This window comes from Schistocerca piceifrons, chromosome 2 (assembly GCF_021461385.2).
Source record: "Schistocerca piceifrons isolate TAMUIC-IGC-003096 chromosome 2, iqSchPice1.1, whole genome shotgun sequence".
NCBI lineage: Eukaryota > Metazoa > Arthropoda > Insecta > Orthoptera > Acrididae > Schistocerca > Schistocerca piceifrons.
Genome location: NC_060139.1, coordinates 706,926,073 through 706,947,250, shown reverse-complemented (window position 1 = coordinate 706,947,250; position 21,178 = coordinate 706,926,073). Strand labels below are relative to the sequence as shown.

Here is a 21,178-nt window from a genome sequence, read left to right as displayed (position 1 = left end):
GCTGTCATGGTGCTACAATTTCTGTGGATGCTTGACCTACAGGTTGGGTGGTGTCTTCAGTGGTCCCTTGTGTGATTGGCTTTGTTTGATATCTAAGTGATCACCACTGCTGCAGGTAATGTTTTGCGACAGTGTGACTGTTTCTGTTGTACCAAAATCACTATCAACAAACGTTTACTTAATGAGCAATGGTGTCTCATGTGCCACAAAATGCTTGTTCTATTTCCTATGTCATATGAGCACAACTTCTTTTGTTCTACCACATCTGAAGTAGTGTGCGCACATCACTAATATGGCCGTATGTCAAAATTGCAGAAATTTGACACACCTCTCCGATACAGATATGTACTAACTGAGATCTTCATTTTTGAGAATTTGCAACAAGCTCAGCTCAACAAAATTAGACCATGTGTAAATTATTTTTTTTCTGTCTTATAATTTACAGTTATGTTCCAGGCAATAATCAGAATCAATTAATCAGTTCTGTTTTATAGCAGAAGACTAAGATAACCACTCATTTGAAGTGGTTTTATATCTGATGGAAAAGCACTTTAGAGAAGGATTCATATGCTCTATTTTTAGGATTCTGTACCTCAGGCTGTAAAAACATAACCCTTACATGATTGCTTTGTGGGCCATCTGACTGTGAGACTGTTAAAAACCCTTGTTACCGGGAACAGTTAGATGCATCAAGCTCAAATTTATGCCACATATTAAACTCTATGATCTCTTTGCAGTGTAAAAAATTTTAAGTTTCAAAGTCAGTGTTTCCCCAACTTGGAGGCAATTACCTGCCAAGGGATACAATAAAGTTTTCTGAGGGGTAAAAACTGAATGAGTCAGGAAACTAAATTATTTTCAAGAGATCATTATCCTTATAAAATTTTGTAAGGCTCTAATATTGATTATACAAGTCATCAATAATTACTTTTTCTCAATTAGTAGCATTAATGCACTGGAGGTTGCAGATTCCTCACATAGTCCAGCCACTACACACGTTTTGTGCTTTGCCCTGTACATTGCTGATGATAAAAATGACACACACATGTAACAGATGCTGAATATCTGAAGAGAATGTCTTCAAGTTGTAAATGGTACCTGCAGTAGTCCAGAAATTGCTTTATTACTTATGTCGAAACAGATTAACGAATTAATTGACACCACGACACAGCAGTAACTACAAAAGGGCTACTATAGTACTGTACACACTATTATTAGCAGTAGTAGTAGTAGTAGTAGTAGTAGTAGTAGTAATAGTAGCAGCAGCAGCAGCAGGAGGAGCAACAGTATTATTATTAGTGGCTATGGACACACACAAAACATTAACAGCCCGAAGTCTTCTGATTTTTGCCATTTCAAGAATAAGTAGTGCAGCAATCAAGTGATCTAAGTTGTTGTTGTTGTTCTGGTCTTCAATACTGAGACTGGTTTGATGCAGCTCTCCATGCTACTCTAGGCTGTGCAAGCTGCTTCATCTTCCCGTACCTACTGCAACCTACATCCTTCTGAATCTGCTTAGTGTATTCATCTCTTGGTCTCCCTCTACGATTTTTACCCTCCACAATGCCCTCCAATACTAAATCTGTGTTCCCCTGATGCCTCAGAACATGTCCTACCAACCGGTCCCTTCTTGTCAAGTTGTATCACAAACTCCTCTTCTCCCCAATTCTATTCAATACCTCCTCATTAGTTATGTGATCTACCCCATCTAATCTTCAGCATTCTTCTGTAGCACCACTTTTCGAAAGCTTCTGTTCTCTTCTTGTCTAAACTACGAGGGCTGCCCTTTGCTGTCTCTGACAGAATAACAATGTCATCGGCGAATCTCAAAGTTTTTATTTCTTCTCCATGGATTTTAATACCTACTCCAAATTTTTCTTTTGTTTCCTTCACTGCTTGCTCGATATACAGATTGAATAACATCGGGGATAGACTACAACCCTGTCTCATTCCCTTCCCAATCACTGCTTCCCTTTCATAACCCTCGACTCTCTTAACTGCCATCTGCTTTCTGTACAAATTGTAAATAGCCTTTCGTTACCTGTATTTTACCCATGTCACCTTTAGAATTTGAAAGAGGGCATTCCAGTCAACATTGTTAAAAGCTTTCTGGAAGTCAACAAATGCTAGGAACATAGGTTTGCCTTTCCTTAATCTTTCTTCTAAGGTGAGTCGTAAGGTCAGTATTGTCACACGTGTTCCAACATTTCTACGGAATCCAAACTGATCTTCCCTGAGGTTAGCTTCTACCAGTTTTCCATTCATCTGTAAAGAATTCGCGTTAGTATTTTGCAGCTGGGACTTATTAAACTGATAGTTTGCTAATTTTCACATCTGTCAACAGCTGCTTTCTTTGGGATTGGAATTATTATATTCTTCTTGAAGTCTGAGGGTATTTCGCCTGTCTCATACATCTTGCTCACCAGATGGTGGAGTTTTGTCAGGACTGGCTCTCCCAAGGCTGTCAGTAATTCTAATGGAATGTTGTCTCCTCCCGGGGCCTTGATTTAAGTATAGTGCACGAATTTGAACTTTGTCAATTTTAAATGGGGTTGCACTGTGCAAACAAGTGGCACAATGGAGAGGAGTAATGAAAAGGAAGTACTTTTTGTACCAAGTGTCCAACCTCACTGTGGATAGCTAGCTTTCTTATTTGAGAACAAATTTTATATAGCACTTGTGATGCACCTTGCAAATTCCTTCATTCATTCATTCTAACACTAACACACACACACACACACACACACACACACACACACACACACACACACACTAAAGTTGGTGGTAATGTGAGGGAGGGGGAGGGTTACTAGCTACTGTCTAATTGCACTCAGGGATAATGGTCTAAGTAAGGTTGGAAGCCACTGTTCTAAGTCAATCAAAATTTGTGTCATATTTTGATACTGGAAAACTCACTCACCTAAATGATTAGGATACTTCCCACTGACTAGAATCAGGAAATCAGAAAGAAGCAAGGTTTCACACTACAAGTGAAGTAAATAGCAAACTTGTTAAAGAGTAATTGGATCACACGAAAATGTTTTTTGTTTTGTCACTTGAACATATACTGCATTCGTTAAATCTTCTCTCTTGATGTATATAAACTGAAGTTCCCTGTTCGCTTCTTTTTGTATCTTCGGGCTAGTCTGAGGAACTACTATAGATATTTTAATACGAGCTTGGAAATCTCGGGACCAAAAATCTTGCCAGTCCTAATATCAACAAAATGCAAAAATGGTTGATATTCTCACCAATAATTAAGTTTGTACAGAACCCTCAGTGCATGAGTCCTACTCACACTTTACCTTTTTTTATGATGTAGTTTTGACAAAACTACATGCCTATGCAAGTAGGTTAATACATACATATTAAAAGTAGGATAATCCACAACCAGATTGCACTGAAAAGAAGAAACAATGTTGTTGTATGAAAACAATAGGAGAAATGCATATCTCCACTACGTTGAATAACTACAGTGCTGAAGCGACGTAAATTCATCAAAAAATTAGCCTTATAAATGTGAGAATAGGCAGAAAGATTAAGATTTAATTACCTAGGGGTATGAAGAATATTTCCTGTACCATTTGTGAAGTATCCCTTTAGGAATTTGTTTTAGTCAATCTGCTTCTGGCTGGACTAAAGAGTTCTTTGAACTGTTGTTGTTTGAAACAAGTTTTACATCTTAACTACTGTACAAACTTACTTGATAATACATATTGGCCTAAAACAATTAGCATTTGTGAGAAATGCAAATAATGCCTCAAAATGCACATATGTGAATATAAGAAATGCTATTTAAGAGTGTATTCTGTCCAAATGAATTATTTTATCAGAAATAGACTGAACTAGCTTTGTTTCAGATGGAAGGGGGTGGGGGGGGAGGGGGAGGGGAGAAGAGGAGAGGAGGAAGAAGAAGAAATGACTGTACATCATCTTGCAAAGCTCAATTTGAAAAGAGAATGTGTGTAAGAATATGTTTGGAGAATAATGAGTGCACCTACGTATGAACACAGCAATGAATCAGCACGATTGTAAGTCATACTCTGGTCTAACGTCAAACAATGGACGGCTGAATAGTCTCTTCTAAGACAAACACTGCTTATGGCAACATAGGACTCAGTCTTGGGATGTAACATCTTTGAACAAAGAAGAAGTGTATGTTATGCAAAACTGAGGACACTATGAAGTGGCAGTTACAACAGCAGTGTATTTTTAACTATGGTTGCATTGGATACCAATAGATGTCACACCTAAATTACATTGTTTATGGCATTGCCAACCTCAGCAAACAATTGTATGGTACCCGGCACTGTATGCTTCGTGCAGTGCACTTTGCACTGTGTATAGCTCTTGTTTTCTTTTTGTATTTTGAAATGAGCAAGGAGGTTATCCCTGTCTACCACAGAGTAGAAGTACAACTCTCACAACACCAGGAGAGACCACAAACAAGTGTCAGTTCAGCTTTCACAGTAACACAACATGAGCACAGTGTGGCTGACCTACAAGGTGTTTGAAGTTTTCATTTGTTTATGATCGCAGCTGCTTGCTATACTTATTGTGGAGTCCTCTGTTCATATTACAGGGGTAAGAGTTACTTTTGGTTCAACTTCCACTTTAAATATTTTGTGCTCTACCTGTGTGCTGTCAACTATGGGCTGCATGGCCCACTAAAATGCTTTGCAATTTGCCAATAGGGGTTTATTTGTTATGGATACGGAATTGGTGTTCTGCAGATTCCACATTTATTGAACTGGGTTAGAAAGGTAACACTTAAAATCACCTTAAATCAGAGAAGCACTGGTCACCACCAAGAAAATGCTGCTGCTTCTCAACCAATATAATCATCTACTAAAAGCTTAACAGAGCCTTACGGAGTAAACAAGCACAGAATACTATGGAAAAACTGTTTGAAGTTTTTGGAGAAGAAACTTTTGCTCAAATAGCTTGGAGCATGAAACTACTGGTTCTCTTTATTATTATTATTATTATTATTATTATTATTATTATTATTATTATCATTAAGCTCTACAAGAAGTTATTAGTTGAGCATGAGGACTTCTTGCACATATCATCAAAAAACTTGACAACAGTGTCTTTTATTGGATTTCTATCTTTTGCAGAAAAATTTCTTACATCTATTGTTAGGAAGTATTGTTCCAGGCCTGCAGAAAATTTTTGGACTGAAGGCAGATTTTGTTACAGAAATCATAGCAAACCCTGAAAATAAAGTGTTACAAACTAAATCTAGCAGAAGTGTGCTCAGGAATTACACTAACACTGCCAAATTTGTAGATTTAATGACTGTGCAAAACTAGATTTTGAGTGATGGTGTATCCACATTTCAATCAAAATGACAAAATTACTCTCACTGGTTGTCTTATAAAATATTGTTCAGTGCAAATTACCTGAAAAACAGCAATCAGAACCTGTACCTGTCACATACCACAAATTAACTGAATATAGAACATTACCTCTGCATTGCTGTAGGAATGATGTCCTTTAGCTGCAGCCTCCTGCATAAGGGATTTCCCTCTGCATCCATAAGGAAGCTGTTGAGTTTGCTGTCTTTCCGCCGCCTTTCCTTCAACGATTCAAGGGCAATTTGTTGCCGAGCACAAAATTTTGCCACAGCTCTCTGGAAGTTCTCCCCCGAAGGGCCATCAAACTGTATTGAAATTTTAAATTGTATACTTGACACACATTTATGATGCACATTTCTCATGCTTTAAGATATCAAAAATAACACACAGAAAATGTTGAAAAAGTCCACATCAAACGTGTGAGCTATTACCATACTAAGAAGAAGATCCGCCAACTCTCCAACAACTGGGCTCTCGGAACGTTTTCTTTTCATACCATTGTTGAATTGACTATGGATTTCTAGCACCTCTTCCAAATTTGAAAATAGAAGTTGTATTTGGTCAGGTGGGAGAATTTGATTTTCAAGCATAGGACGATAAAATACTTGATTTAGCACCTTTAAATTTCTAACATGAGATCTTTCTGTATGGAACAGCTCTGAAAAGAAAGAAAAAAACAATATAAGGTTAACAATACTAAATACAAAATTAACATGAAGCTATGTAAATCTCTCTCAACAAATAAATATTGGCTTCTACAACATACCCAAGAAATGCTGAAGCCTATAAAGAGGAACCTGCTGTACTGCAGCACCTATCAAGTAGAACTATCTTCTGACAGTAAGGAAGTAATACTTCTCAGAATATCACACCCAACAAGATAAGGGACTGTGCTGTTATCAAACCAAGATTTATATTGTGAAAATATAAGTCCAAGTGCAAAGATGTTTAATGTTCCAATTTTTCAAGACTAAGGACAAATAATATTTATAACATTGTGTTTCCATTAATTCTTACATATGTACATAGCTATATGAGGTGTTAACATCTACAGGCAAGTACCTGTTAACTCTTAAGAATCAGCCTCATGGAATTATGGCTCTTCATAATTTATTTATCATTCAGGTATTGAACATTACCCATCCCTGTAATTGAAGTAGTAATTTTGATAATAAATTTGCACAGAAAGTATCGGACGTAAAGAAACAGCATACCGATTTTATCCCATTTATAAAAAAAAGGTAGCAGCAATTGCAGATATACAACACTAGAAACATAATGATAAAATAATAATGGCCTAATTTTTGTTATTGTTGTTCACTGTGGATATAATGCGACTTGCTACTATCACTGAAGAAATGATGATGTATCAATGGAGAAGTAGTTGACACTGTATACAATTATCTTCATTTCATCTACACACAGTGACAACATACTTTCACTCGGGATCAGTTTTTAAACCATACATTGGACCCCTTCATAAACCGATGTTTCTGGTCAATGTATGGCCAAATCTGGTCAATTTATGTCCAAATCTGGTCATCCTCTGAACTTTGTTACTTTAATTGCTTCTAGATTGTAGAATTAAAACGCTACAATTATTATCAGAAAGAAGCTACCTTTTGGAAATTTTATGATCCACAAAAAATCTGTTTATACAATTATACTGTCAAATTAGACTAAGGCAACAACCAGGTCAGACTGCAGCTGTGTGTCCCACCTGTGTTGCATGAATAATTTTGGTGCAACATTTTGTCCATTTTTTGTGTTAGTTCCTTATTGTAGTCTTCTTCATTGTTTGCAGCACTATGGTGAAATGCAAATATACCTATCAATTGCATTATAACAACTGACATAACAGGGCACATTCATTTACATTATTGAGAAAAAGAATCTTTTACATTAAAGTCATTAAATCAATTGACAAAAGGAAGAATTTCAAAATCTTAGTTTCAATTTTGTTTTCTGGGTTCCAGTGCCATCAATCTGTTGGCACTTAACTGGAGTGTAAAAACTACCACGTAGATGTTTTATTTTAATATGGAAGACTAACTGCTGTAAGTAACACATGAAACATTTAACAACATCTAAATTTCCAGCTGACATTGAAATTTCCTTTTCCACTAAACCACATAGGGATTTGCATCCCTTCTGAATATCTACAGGGCTGATAACTGGCACTCCAGGTACCCATAACAGACACTCTGCCATGCTCATATTAACAGAGTTTGCCATTATAATTCTACAGCTGAAACAAGAACCTAGTGCCATGAACAAACACTTGCATGGATCTGTGGTTGTAAGAGTAGATAGCCTAGTTTGTAAATGCAGCCGAGTGTGTTTTAGTACTGCCTCTGCCAGAAGTATTTTCCCTTCCATATTTGCAAAAACTTATCTTCCAAATATGCTTTTCCCGCAATAATGAAATGATCTTCAAAATCTTAATTTGGAGTACAGGTAACAGTTTTATCCAGAGACTATACCTGTTTGTTGAAACTGGTGTATTTTTGCTTGACATCACATTTGCAACCATAGTCCTTTATGTGAGAAATGAACTGCTATTTTATGATTATGTACAATCTTTTTTCTTGAGAAGAAGAGTTGAATTCCAATTTCAACATGCAATAACTGACAGTTACCAGTATTATTAAAATCCTCTTATCAATGACATTTTTGACTGGATCAGGGAAAATGTCAAATTTCACAACTGTTTTAAAAACTGCCGATTTCATTGTATACAGACAATTTCGCATTAGTTTTCATGTTCTCATTTACATGAAATTTTCCTGCCCTAGCCCACTTCATTAAAAACTCAGTTCTGTTGCTGTATTGCGAGTACAGCGACTTGGCAATGACAGCAACTAGTTCACTGCCTACTTTTTAAAGGGCTAATCACAACAGTAGGATTAATGGAAGCCTCTGAACAAAAAACATGCTTGAACTGCAGTAGTAAAAGAACTGCCACTCTTACCATTTATAACCTCTTGTCTTTTCTTCTCCCTTGGTGAAAGGTTTTGCAGCACTTCTTCCTCAACTCCTTGCATCCAATCAGGGGGATCAGGTTCTGCCTCCAGGTCGCTATCCAGGGGAGCAGAGCTGCCACTGTCCGAACACGGTGCAGGTGGAGTCAGCGTCAGAGTATCGCTCGCCTGACCACCGGACACTGCCTCCAGCGAGTTGCTCGGGCTGTCCAAACTCCTGCACACGTCCATACGTTCCAATATGCTGCACAGAATGGAAGCCACACCACCACCATATTAAATGCTGAACAATAGTTTATTTGGCCATGAATAAGGAAACTGATGGTAAAGTTGCAAGTACAGAATTTACCACCACCATGTAAGGGAAGAAAGCGACACATGCACACTGCCCAATTATTTTCCACCACGTTGTCATTGCACGTATATAATTACGTTTTCCCTCAGAACTAAAGCTACTAAATTTATCTAACATCCAATAAACACTGTAACTGTATGGGGCAAGTACACGGCTTTGCAACAGTAGTTATACACAGTCACTGTTTAAAGCATATGTAGCATTTATTTGCAACTGTTCCTCAAGAATGGTAACTTTCTTCTCCCATTCAGCAGGGAGGATTTATTTAGGTACTATGAGCTCATTAAGCAGGAGTAACTTTTCCCAACGCAAACTAATTTCATTAGTTATAACAGATTTCCTTGGTTTTTACTTACTTCACCAAACTACAAGAAAATAGTCATCATTATCACAATAAGTGAAATGCAATGAAACACTAAAACTGTTCAGCAAGACTAATATCACCAATGAAAATTATCAAAATTTGAGTATAAGGGAATTAGCTGTCCCTGCAGATCTTGCAGCACTCTGTTACTACATGTGTAAAATTGTATATCAGTGTCAGAGATGTAAAAAGGATTCTAGCATTACCACACCATCTATGAATAACAAGAAAAAAATACTTGTTATTAAAGAAGAAGCTGAAAGTATAGAGGAATGCCATACCGGTAGAACATGGTGTTGCATTATGGCACAGAGGGCAGCTATCTTGCAAGAAAATACTTTTTAGGAGGTACACAAATTTCTGTCCTTAGTAGGATATGGCACTACGAACCATATACCATAATTCTAGCCCACTAACATTAAGGACGTTGCTACATGACAAGAACCAAAAATGGCCATTCGACATAGCAGTCAAATTAGTAAGCCTGTTTACACCCCATAAAGTATACAACTATTCACAGTTTACATGAATGATAATGATTTAGCATAGACCAACAGGGCTGAAACTAATATCCGTTTTAGAAGCTTTTAAGAGCAGCTATAAAAACACAAAAAATTCCATGTTTCATCATGCTTTTAAGTTAAAATTTGTACATAAAATTAAGTTTCTTTTACCAAGCAGTGGTGCGTATTCAAACATTCTTATCACAGACTTAACTACTTCCACCAATATGCTTTCCCACTCTGCATACAGGTATATGGAACATCATACAGTAAGCAAAGTGCATAAATACAGAAAGCTGTGATACATACCTTGTTGAAAGACTGGAATTTGAGGAACTTCCCGAGTTATTGTACGAAAGACCCTGACTTTCAACCTCCACATCACTGAAAATGAGAGAAAAACTTTTATATGGAAACAGGCACAGCGGCAGTTGAATGGCTATGATTATTAAATCTGTTACACACAGCAGTAAATATTTCACTTCCTTATATTTTGTTGAGGTATAAATTCACAATGACAGTCTAAGTGTTTGTTTACACAGAATTTTACAATCAGATACACTCAAAAGTATCTGGACACCCCCCAAAAACATACTTTTTCATATTAGGTGCAATTTTCTGCCACCTACTACGAGATACTCCATATCAGCAACCTCAGTAGTCATTAACATCGTGAGAGAGCAGAATGGGGCACTCAGCGGAACTCGCGGACTTCAAATGTGGTCAGGTGATTGGGTGTCACTTGTATAATACGTCTGTACATGAGATTTCCACACTCCTAAACATCTACTGCTTCCGATGTGATAGTGAAGTCGAAATGTGAAAGGGCACCTACAGCACAAAGGTGTACAAACCGACCTCGTCTGCTGACGGACAGAGACCGCCAACCATTGGAGAGGGTCATCATGTGTAATAGGCGAACTCCTACCAGGACTGTCACACAGGAATTCCAAACTCTATTAGGATCCACTGCAAGTACTGTGACAGTTAGGCGGGAGGTGAGAAAACTTGGATTTCAAGAAGATCGAGCAGCTGTTTATAAGCCACACATCACGCCGGTAAATGCCAAACAACGCCTCGCTTGGTGTAAGGAGCGTAAACATTGGACGATTGAACAATGGAAAAACCTTGTGTGGAGTGACGAATCACGGTACACAATGTGGTGTTCCGTTAGCAGTGTATGGGTATGGCGATTGCCTGGTGAACGTCATCTGCCAGGGTGTGTAATGCTAACAGTGATACTCAGAGGAGGGGGGGGGGGGGGGGGGGATAATATAGTGTGGTTGTGTTTTTCATGGAGAGGGCTTGCACCCCTTGTTGGTTTGCATGGCACTATCACAGCACAAGCCTACATTGATGTTTCAAGCACCATCTTGCCTCCCACTGTTGAAGATGAAGACAGAGATGGCGATTGCATCTTTCAACTCGATTGAGCACCTGTACATAATGCATGGCCTGTGGTGGAGTGGTTACACGACAATAACATCCCTGTAATGGGCTGGCCTGCACAGAGTCCTGACCTGTATCCTGCACAACACATTTGGGATGTTTTGGAACGCCGAATTCGTGCCAGGCCTCCCCGACCGACATCGATACCTCTCCTCAGTGCAGCACTCGCTGAAGAATGGGCTGCCATTCCCCAAGAAACCTTCCAGCACCTGACTGAACATATGCCTGTGACAGAGGAAGCTGTCAAGGGTAAGGGTGGGCCAACGCCGTATTTGATTCAGTCATTAGCAATAGAGGGTGACACAAACTTTTAAGTCATTTCATCCAGGTGTCCGGATACTTTTGATCATGTAATGTATGTCTGATTTTATCTACAGGTATTCATTAATGAAACAAAAATAAAGGAAGAGTGAATACCACAGAGTAAGTGTACCTACTTAACTGATGAAATAGGGTGAACAAAAGAACAAACAGAATCTATGAAATTCTGAGTCATTAAAGTGGACACATTTGTAAGTTTCGATCAGACTCCTTTTTACTTTTGTATTTTTAAGTTCACCTGTTGCATGGTCTCACAAAAATAACTGTGTCTGTAAAAAAAAAGTCTCATTGAGGAACTAGTCAGCATAAAACAGATTTATTTATTTATTTATACTATAAGAAGCCACAGAAAATTTAATGTGAATGGTTTTATCACAGCTTCAAGTTCAACACTAACACAGCATCTTGCTCAGTATCAAGGAGAAGACGTGGTGGTGGTGGTGGTGGTGGTAATCATAATCAACTTCAAAGGGGGAGAGAAGCACCTCTCTGTAAGGATTACTATACCAACCAATAATTCAAGAAATTCTCTCTATTTGTGAAGAACCTTGGGGAAAACACTGTATTATATTAACAAGTTATTAGTTAATATGAGTTCTGACATTTATCTGCCAAAATATACTGAGTACTACCCCAATTCTGACAAAATTTTGCTGTGGTACTGAGGAATGAACCACATCACTGATCACCTGGAGCAATTTAAGCAATGTAAATCAAACCCTACATCATAGTGGTTGGGCCATGATTACTGGTGGATAGTGCCTGGCATGTGTTCAAAATTTAACATGAGAAGCTAGATATGATTTCCTGATAATGCATCTGAAATAAGACAAATTTTATGTGAAGTAAACAGTAGATTAGTAATAAACAAATCAGCACTGTATATGAAACATTACTGTAACTTCAACATAAATTGCACATGGGATGTCAATGTGGAATTTATCTCTAGGATGGACATCTTGTCACAATCCTCTAGTTATATTTATAATTTCTTTGCTAAACAAGCTCAGGTTTTAGATATCGGTCAAACTTGAGGAAGTAGAAAAAACAATCTTTGTCGTCTTCTTCCATCCAAAGTGAAGGAATGAACGTCAAATTACAACGTGTTGTTAACAACAAAGCCCGCCCCCCCCCCCCCCCCCACACACACACTACAATGTCAGATTATGCGAAAGATTTGGAAAGTAATTGGCTGGGTATATTTGAGAGGAAGCATCCCGGCGTTTGCTTTTAGTGGTATAAGGAAGCGAAGAAAAATTTACATCTGAATGGACTGATGTTTATACCATCATTGTCTGTAATGCATGTCTACTGTACTATCTCGTTTAGTTTTCATACTGAGAATTAGGTTTTTAGCCTGTCTGATTTCCTGACGTCATTCTGCTGGGTGTGTAGCCTTCCTATACCTGTTCCTAAGTTAGCTCATAGGCTGTTTTTTGTGTGGCCAGTGTTTCTTCCTCCATATTTTCTAAATGTAACCAATAGAACATTTATCAAGCTGTCAGGTTTCTCATTTTGTACTTCTGTTTTATAATAATTTCCCATACAAAAGAAGAAAGTAGATGTTTTGACTGGATTCGTATCTGCTCTCTGACTGTTGTCATCAACTTTGTGAATGGTTGACATTTCAGAACTAATTAACATCACTGGAGGTTAATGAGACTAATAATTCTACATCTACATCTACATCTATACTCTGCAAGCCACCCAGTGGTGTGTGGCAGAGGGCACTTTACGTGCCACTGTCATTGCCTCCCTTTCCTGTTCTGCAGGAGCTGTTAGTATGTTAGAATTGAAAACAGGATTGCTTGAAGGAGAATGATGTGTGCTTATTTCAAAATGAACTTGTCCACAACATCAGCAATACTTTTCATCCTAGATCAGCTTTGATCATTTTATCATCAGAAGGAGATCAGCAGTTTCCCTATGACGATGTATCACTTGTCTACTTGTGGGAAATTCAAAACTACCATCTCCCCACATTTGAAGAAATTCAGTTCAGAGAGCTGCCTGAAAATAAAACCCTTGCAAATCGAGAGGAACAAGCAACTGTACATGTTGTTTTCTTTGTTTCACAATGAAGTTACCCAAATTTATTTCTACAAGGTAATTGCAACTTATGAAGGCAATTTTAAAAATGTCAAAACCTACGTGAAGGGTTCCAATAAACTTTTATTTGCAACTGGTCTGCTGATTTATTTCAACCTCTCGAAATTCAGTGTCACACAGTTGCTATAGTTGCAGCCATGTTTAAGACTTGACTTCCAACAATCTCGGGTGATTGCCTGTATGTTCCCTGGAAGTACTCAGCTGAAACTGGGAGGAAGATCAGTGCATAACGTGCTATTCAGTAGGCGTTCAAATAGACACCTGCCTACCACCTAGAAAGAATCATACATGTAGGTTTCTGGTTTTTTATTATAGCGTTCATGGCTAATGTTATTAGAAACTTCCGCAAAAAACTCTAGAACCGGCAATCAGCTATTAATGAAGAACGAGTAAATAGGTGGCGAGATCGATTATTCGTACATTTGAAAATGTAGAACCAGGAGAGAGGTACGCACCTTACACAGAATCAAGAAAGAAGTACCATACAAAAACTAAGACAAAGCTAATTTTATGACGAAACCTCCCAGACATCACATTCGTTTCTATCCAATTCACGTAGTATGAAATAACACACCAGTATGGTGTACAAAAGGATCACTTGCCCTAAAATGACAACCCGAAATATCACCACTGTAACCCGTAGAGGTGGTGGTGGTGGTTGTTAGTGTTTAACGTCCCGTCGACAACGAGGTTATTAGAGACGGAGCGCAAGCTCGGGTTAGGGAAGGATTGGGAAGGAAATCGGCCGTGCCCTTTCAAAGGAACCATCCAGGCATTTGCCTGAAACGATTTAGGGAAATCACAGAAAACCTAAATCAGGATGGCTGGAGACGGGATTGAACCGTCGTCCTCCCGAATGCGAGTCCAGTGTGTGTAACCCGTAGATGAATTAGTAATGCCGATCTCATACAGTAATAGGAAAACTGACTAAGGACTTGACTATGAAGGAACACAACAGGAATAATACTAAGGAGTGAAAAACTGAGATACCCAAAAGTAAGGAACACAGCAGCAATTTCAATATGTCATACAGCAGCACACAGTAATTTAACTTTGGAACAGCACAACTTATAACTTCGAACAGAACGTGAAAGAAAGATTAAAAAATCAGATTCAATTAATGCAGTAGAAATAAAATATATCGAATACATAAATGCGAAAAACAGTAATTTAAAATTGTTGTTCTTGGTGTGGAGTCTCTTCGTAGTACTGTATTTTGTTAGTCTGGCATTGTTATCTTTAATTTGTGATGTATTTTTAATAACGTGTATTTAATGAATGAGAACACAAATTAAAGGCACGGAATATATGTTGACATTGTGTAAACACGTGTTTTAATTTGCGACGTGTGTGTTAACGGGAGGACTTGGGCGAAAGGGCTACTTATCAGTTTGGTATTCTTCAGTGAACAAGTAACCCCAAACACGCACGCGCTTCGCTATGCCGCTGAGCAGGCTGTCTGGTCGCCTGGGGCAGCGGAACCGGGTTAACGGCTCGCCGCTATCTTAATTCCCCACACAGGGTAACCCGAAGATAATCGGGAGATTCAAATGCGCCATAGGATCTTTTATTTTATCAACTAACGCTCATATCAATCAAGTCGTCGACGAGATCTGTCACTATACACAACATACGCATCGCTCTACGCTCAACAGTCGCTTTTAAGTCACTCACTCTCCGCCATCCTGGAATCCAACTAGGTACATATTTTTTATTCGTTTGGTATTTCACTGGAATTTACGGCAACGATTGCCTATCATGCTGATAAACGGCAGATCAACGCTGCCTGTGGCGCACCGGTAAACGCCGTGACTTGACCGTGTCCGCCCGCTCCGTCCTTACCGCCACTAGTGGGCGTTCCTGCTTTCACGGTGGGCGGTATGCAGAACAAGTTTTGAAAACATTTTCATTAGGTTTTAACAAAATCTGGACGAAGTATTTTGTAAGTAATTATTATTACATGGTTTAACTTGCTGGAACTCTGCTTTACGCATTTTATAAAGTAACGTTACTTCCCTAATTCACAAATCATTTCTGCTGAACTGCTAGCGGTTGCGGAATTTTACAACACACACACAAAAGCGGGCTGTAGGTAGAAAAGGTTGATTATTCCTGGTCTAGTCGGTTATAGGACGAAGATTACACTTTCCTCGCCAAGATAAAAATAGTGGATTTCAAAAGCCGTTTTGTTCTGCTTTTTTGCTATGCCAGCCAGTATCAAAAAATAAAAAATAAATCACAGTGATGAAATAAAGCCTTGAACGTCATCCGATTTGTGTCGTAGGCAAAGATAATAATGCAGATGGCATTAAATCTAAAAAGCTTTTTTCGAAAATTAGGCTTACACATTTCCACAATTAGGAGAAGCAGTAATTTTGGTTGTTTTTGCTGATATTCAACAGGGTTTCGTTAATGGTTCTGCCTCTTTAAGTTTCAGATTTTTAATTGTTTCATACAACACTGTACAGCTACAAATTTTTGCGAACGCTTTGGAGTTTTATTTCGTAAATCTTTGGATACCCTGGATTTAATAACTTGAGAATGAAATTTTAGGAGTTGTAATCGAACGGGTGGCATCCAAATTCGTGTTAATAACATGAAAGACGACTTTGCATATATAGTTAAAATGCTTATGGTAAGATATTTAAGTAATTTGTCTTATAAATACTAATTAGATAATTATCAGTCGTATGATGTATAACAAATTTTGTGCCTCTCTTGTTAAAGTTTGTTTCTGGGGTACAACACGTTTTCTTACTCACCGAATCAGTTATATAAAAAGAAATGGCTTTATCTAAATTTTGTCCCCTCTTTCAAAAATTCCTGGGTTCACCCATGCTTGTAAGATGTATTAAGATCTCCGACAGCTCAGCTGCATCACATGATGTACAGCGACACTGTTCACAGACTTTTAAACTTGTCGCAGTACTTAAGCACCAATGCGAGAAACGCCAACACAGAGAGCGAAAAAGGCTGATTTCGCGTGCTACAGGGACGAATTTTATTTTTTTTAATTTTTTTTTAAAAGTATGTCTGTGCTATATTGTTTACGTCGCCTCAGTCTGGCTGCAGTAACTTCTGGCTCGTCGAAGCTCATAGTTCCCTACTGTAAAGAGAAAGTTTTCTTATCTGACACTCATTAACGGAAACCGGAAGCGGGAAAGAAGCAGATTTCTTCTGAAGTTAGGGGATAACCAAAAATATTGGGTGACCCTCAATTCTTGTGATATTTGAATTTCGAATAACAGGTCATGTATCACATCAGCCGAAACAAGTGTCCAATTGACCTTTCTCCAATTCTAATGTAACTCCCGCAGTATTTATTAGACAACCATCATTTTATTCGCTGTATTAGAGGTTTGTGATGTACTGCTTGCGTCGCAATGGTTAAGTAATTTCTTTGACAACGACGCGAATAGATTACATACTTAATTCGGTGAGGAAGAAGATTAGCGCCAATGAAGGCTATTGACGACCCTATTACATCACTGGTGTCTGCGAGGCTGCGACGGTGACGACTGTTGGTTTCAGCAACGATTTGAATAGGAATACAAGTTCTTATCAACGAAGCAACAACATTTCTCCAGCATCCTGGTGCAGTAGTTTTATGGATACCCGATAAAGTGTGGTAGTGTGAAGTCGTCCCGAGTGGTAGCCCTCTCTCGAGAGCAAACAAGGTTTAGCGTTGCTGGTGTACAGCAGCCAGCCACAAACTGGTTGTATGTTACTTCACTGATAAAGCAGTTATCTGTTTCTAATTTACACAATTAAATAACCTATGTTTTTCATAATTTCGCCAAAACATATGACGACTTGGTTTACTTGTGAGATGCCCTAGGACAAACAATAATCCAGAGTTACAAACTTGTAATAAAGGCGGTCGCCCTACAGACTTGTGTTAGAACGCAAATTACGTCAAATGCCCGACTGCAGCATTTTAAGTTGTATGTACAGCAACAATTTTCATTAGTCTGAAACTGCGCATTACTGTTTATCACAGTAAACCGATCTAACGTATGTTTTGACGGAAGTATGGAAGCCGTCTGATGAAGAAACCGGGAACAATAAGTCTAAAACCGATTTGTGGCTCGCCGCTGAACACCATCATCAATTTAACTACGTTGCTATATAAAGACAACTCATTGTTTAACTTTGTTACCATCATCCCAGAAACTACTTGACCGACTTCCTGCAAATTTTTACACGATACACTAGTGATCATCCAGACGGGCGGATAGGAGGGGGGAGGACGGGCAAAGGGGAGGGCGACGAATAGTTTAGGATGTATATACATTTCCCATCCGTAATTAGCAATTGCAGAGCATTGTCAAGTTCGCTAGTTCTTTATAACAGCAACTGTTTCCGACCATGAGTTATTTGGCTACTATTCGATACTTGACGCTGTCCAAAATGTACGTTATTTTTCATCATGTAAATGCCTCTATAAAGAATGCTGCTAGCGGCCAACTAAGGGTATCCGTAACGCGCACACACACCTGAGCGGTGTGCCTTTGCGCTAAATGATGTATCAAACGTATTGTGAGAAAATGTCGATCCCACATGAAGCACTTCTGATACTCCACTCCGTGTCACTGTAGTTTGCAAAACATTCATGTTTAATCCTGTTACTGCCAAAGAATGAAATGTCTTTGTGCAAAGCAAATGTTTGGGAAAAAGTTGCTCAGACAGACACTCAAGATGGCACCTGAAATTTTTATCAGATTAATCATTTATGGAAATCAGACTATCTTTCAGTTCTCTATTGAGGATCTACTCTAGGCAAACTAGGGCATAACCTCAAGAAACACACTTCTACGAATTTACCTCGCTTTTCTCTCTCTCTCTCTCTCTCTCTCTCTCTCTCTCTCTCTCACACACACACACACACACACGACATCTGTAGTAAGGGGTGGTCGCCCAATCCCCCGACGTCTGGAGGTTGTTTGTTCAAAAAATGGTTCAAATGGCTCTGAGCACTATGGGACTTCACAGCTATGGTCATCAGTCCCCTAGAACTTAGAACTACTTAAACCTAACTAACCTAAAGACATCACACAACACCCAGTCATCACGAAGCGGAGAAAATCCCTGACCCCGCCGGGAATCGAACCCGGGAACCCGGGCGCGGGAAGCGAGAACGTTACCGCACGACCACGAGCTGCGGACGACGTTGTTTGTTGTTTCACCTTGGTTTGGCCATGTTTTCAAGACACCACAGCACTCCTGGAACACCTGACAAGTCGTGCAGTTTCCGAAATGCTCGTGCCGAACCTCCAGGACATCATAGTCTGCCCTCGATCAAACTCAAATCGCGCGGCTTCCCCATTCTACATACGGACAGCAGGCGCACTGATACTGTATGCACCGTGCGTGTGTCTGACTAGCAGTCACTCACTGCCAGGTGACGCTGCTATCGCCTGGACGGGTTTATATGCATAATGGGTCAGTAGCAGTAATTATCTGGCTGATCAGTTTATAATCTCGTATATATCGCTGCAGTGGAACCGCGGAGACAATATTAGACAATGTGCGCACAGAGGCATGCAAGCGTTCTTTCCTCCCGCGCTCCACAAAAGAATGGAAGCGGAAGAAGTCCTAATATGTGATACAATGGGAAGTATCCCCCGCGTTGCACCTAACAATAGTTCGTAGATTGTAGGTACAGAAGAGCTGCACTGTACTCCTCTAGTGAAACCTGCCGTATAATGTGCAATACCGAGGCGAACATTTGGTTGCAGACAGTTGAGATGTCGGTGGCGACGTGGTTTGCACGTGGGGTTGGGGCCTGGCCGTGCGCGGCCGGGGCACGTGCAGCGGCAGACCGGCTGCCCGCAAAGGCCGAACCCGCCGCCAGCGCTGCTCCAGTGGCATTTGGCGCCCTTCCAAAGGCCACAGTCGCTGCCGCTCCAGCCTCTGCCCGTCCGCTACTAACCTGTCTGTCCTCTCGCCTCCGAAATGGTCGCGGCAAATAGGTTCCCCCTGTTAGAAAAAAGTGCCCCCTATTTCCTCTTCCTGACTCATCCACCATCGTACCATTATTTCCTGTTCCCGTCACATTCGGTGTGACGCTATAAAAACTTCACCATAAATTAAGTAGAAACCAACTCCTGCAATGCTGAGGCAAGGAATCGCTCGTCGGCGTAGCCTCCGAAGACGTTCCAGTTACTGAATATGACGAAGGTAGACTCAATTCAAGATAGTCATTACACACTTTGGTCGTCTTCAATACAACTGAAGAGTAAAACGAAACGGGGACGAAGTAGTTGTTTTTTACATCGCATAAATGAATACTTTAAAAGGTCACAATAAAGTCGACTTACTTCACATCAGTGTAAGACGTACTGCATGCAAGGAAAGATTTCATGTATGAATCAAGTTCTGCGACCTTCCGGAGAGTGTTTCTTTGAAACTTGAACGTGTTAAAACGCTATTTTAAAGCTTTATTTTACCAGAGGTACCGGTAACCTGCATGTTCCTTACTGTGAAAGAAAAGCATCTGTGGGCGTGTTGGAAACCACAGCACATTCGATTATGTGTGAAAATTTAGCTGCGAAACGATCTGTTCCCAGTATATGTTACCCGGGCTCGAATGCGGACGCCTGTCAGTTGGTGTAAGAAAATGTTGGAATAATTCAGCCGATGTAACACAAAATGCGTATACAACATTGTAACAGGATATCGAACAAAGCTTGGTGTTAAGTTATGACGGCACGAAAATCTTACATCACCACCCAACGAAATCCAAAATTTTCGAGAACACTGTTTATTTAAACGCTTATTGCACACAAACTAAACCCGTTGCTGAGAGCTGCCACAGCTCTAACAATAGTTGAATTTTAAAACCTTATATTACGCCCTATATACGGAGAAATGACACTGTAGCGAGTAAATCGGTAAGTGCTAATGCCATTATCTGCTGTTTTTATTGCGTTCATCGTTGAGTCACATCGTCCAGAAACATTTCTTGTAATGTATGAATTACTGAAACATTTCATCTGGTCTGCGTCAATCCAAGCCCCGCCGGACTCGCACAAACCCAACACAGATACTGACTGACAAATTTTTCTGTCGGCGGTTCATTCACACGCAACGATTAGTTTGTGTAAATACTGTCTGAACATCCAAGTCTGAGAAAATATCAGGGTGTAAAGCGCCCTTAGCAACTGCAAACAAATGTGCGTTCGGCCAGTCAGTATTAAATGGTGGACGTGCGGACGGATTATGTCCTCTTTATTGTTGTCCCAAAAGAGGTTTTGCAGTTTCAGATGGTTTTATCAATGTTCGGTGCATTGTGCTCAGGTGGGAGCAAAGTACGCAGAAGATTTGGAGCACTGAAACACCCTTTTAATTTCTCTATTTTTTATTACTCCAGTCTCGCGACTTTTGAACCTACGTGGTATATCTATTTATTGCCCGCAAATGTTAGCCGTTGGGCACTCGTGCACACGCATAATACCTGTCCACAGGCTTCGAAATCAAGTTTATCGTAAACGACTTCTCAACACCGCTTCTAGTAGTTATTGTAAACGCTCCAACAACCATCAGAAACTGTCAGGTTTGTGTCCGGATTTCACTTGCGAAAGTCAACATCCGTTTAGTGTGCTGCACCGCACTACAGTTGTTATTGGATTGTAAGAGTATTACTTGCTTTTTAGGACGTTGGTTAACGTAGACGATGCCATTTTGTGTGGATTGACGGAAAAGGCCTTATTCATTTTCTTTGTTCTGTTGAAGAG

The 21,178-nt window shown here is 39.6% G+C and overlaps 1 protein-coding gene across 1 annotated transcript in view; it reads right to left on the bottom strand.

Annotated features, from left to right (window-relative positions):
- Window positions 1-21,178, bottom strand: part of LOC124775767 (rho guanine nucleotide exchange factor 12) — a 1,141,602-nt gene that overhangs the window by 214,496 nt on the left and 905,928 nt on the right. Inside the window, exons 22-25 of the mRNA XM_047250599.1 lie at window positions 9,873-9,947; window positions 8,332-8,585; window positions 5,792-6,018; window positions 5,472-5,665 (exon numbers count right to left, since the gene is read on the bottom strand). Of these exons, the coding sequence (XP_047106555.1) occupies window positions 5,472-5,665; window positions 5,792-6,018; window positions 8,332-8,585; window positions 9,873-9,947 (750 nt within the window). The remainder of the gene's footprint in view (window positions 1-5,471; window positions 5,666-5,791; window positions 6,019-8,331; window positions 8,586-9,872; window positions 9,948-21,178) is intronic.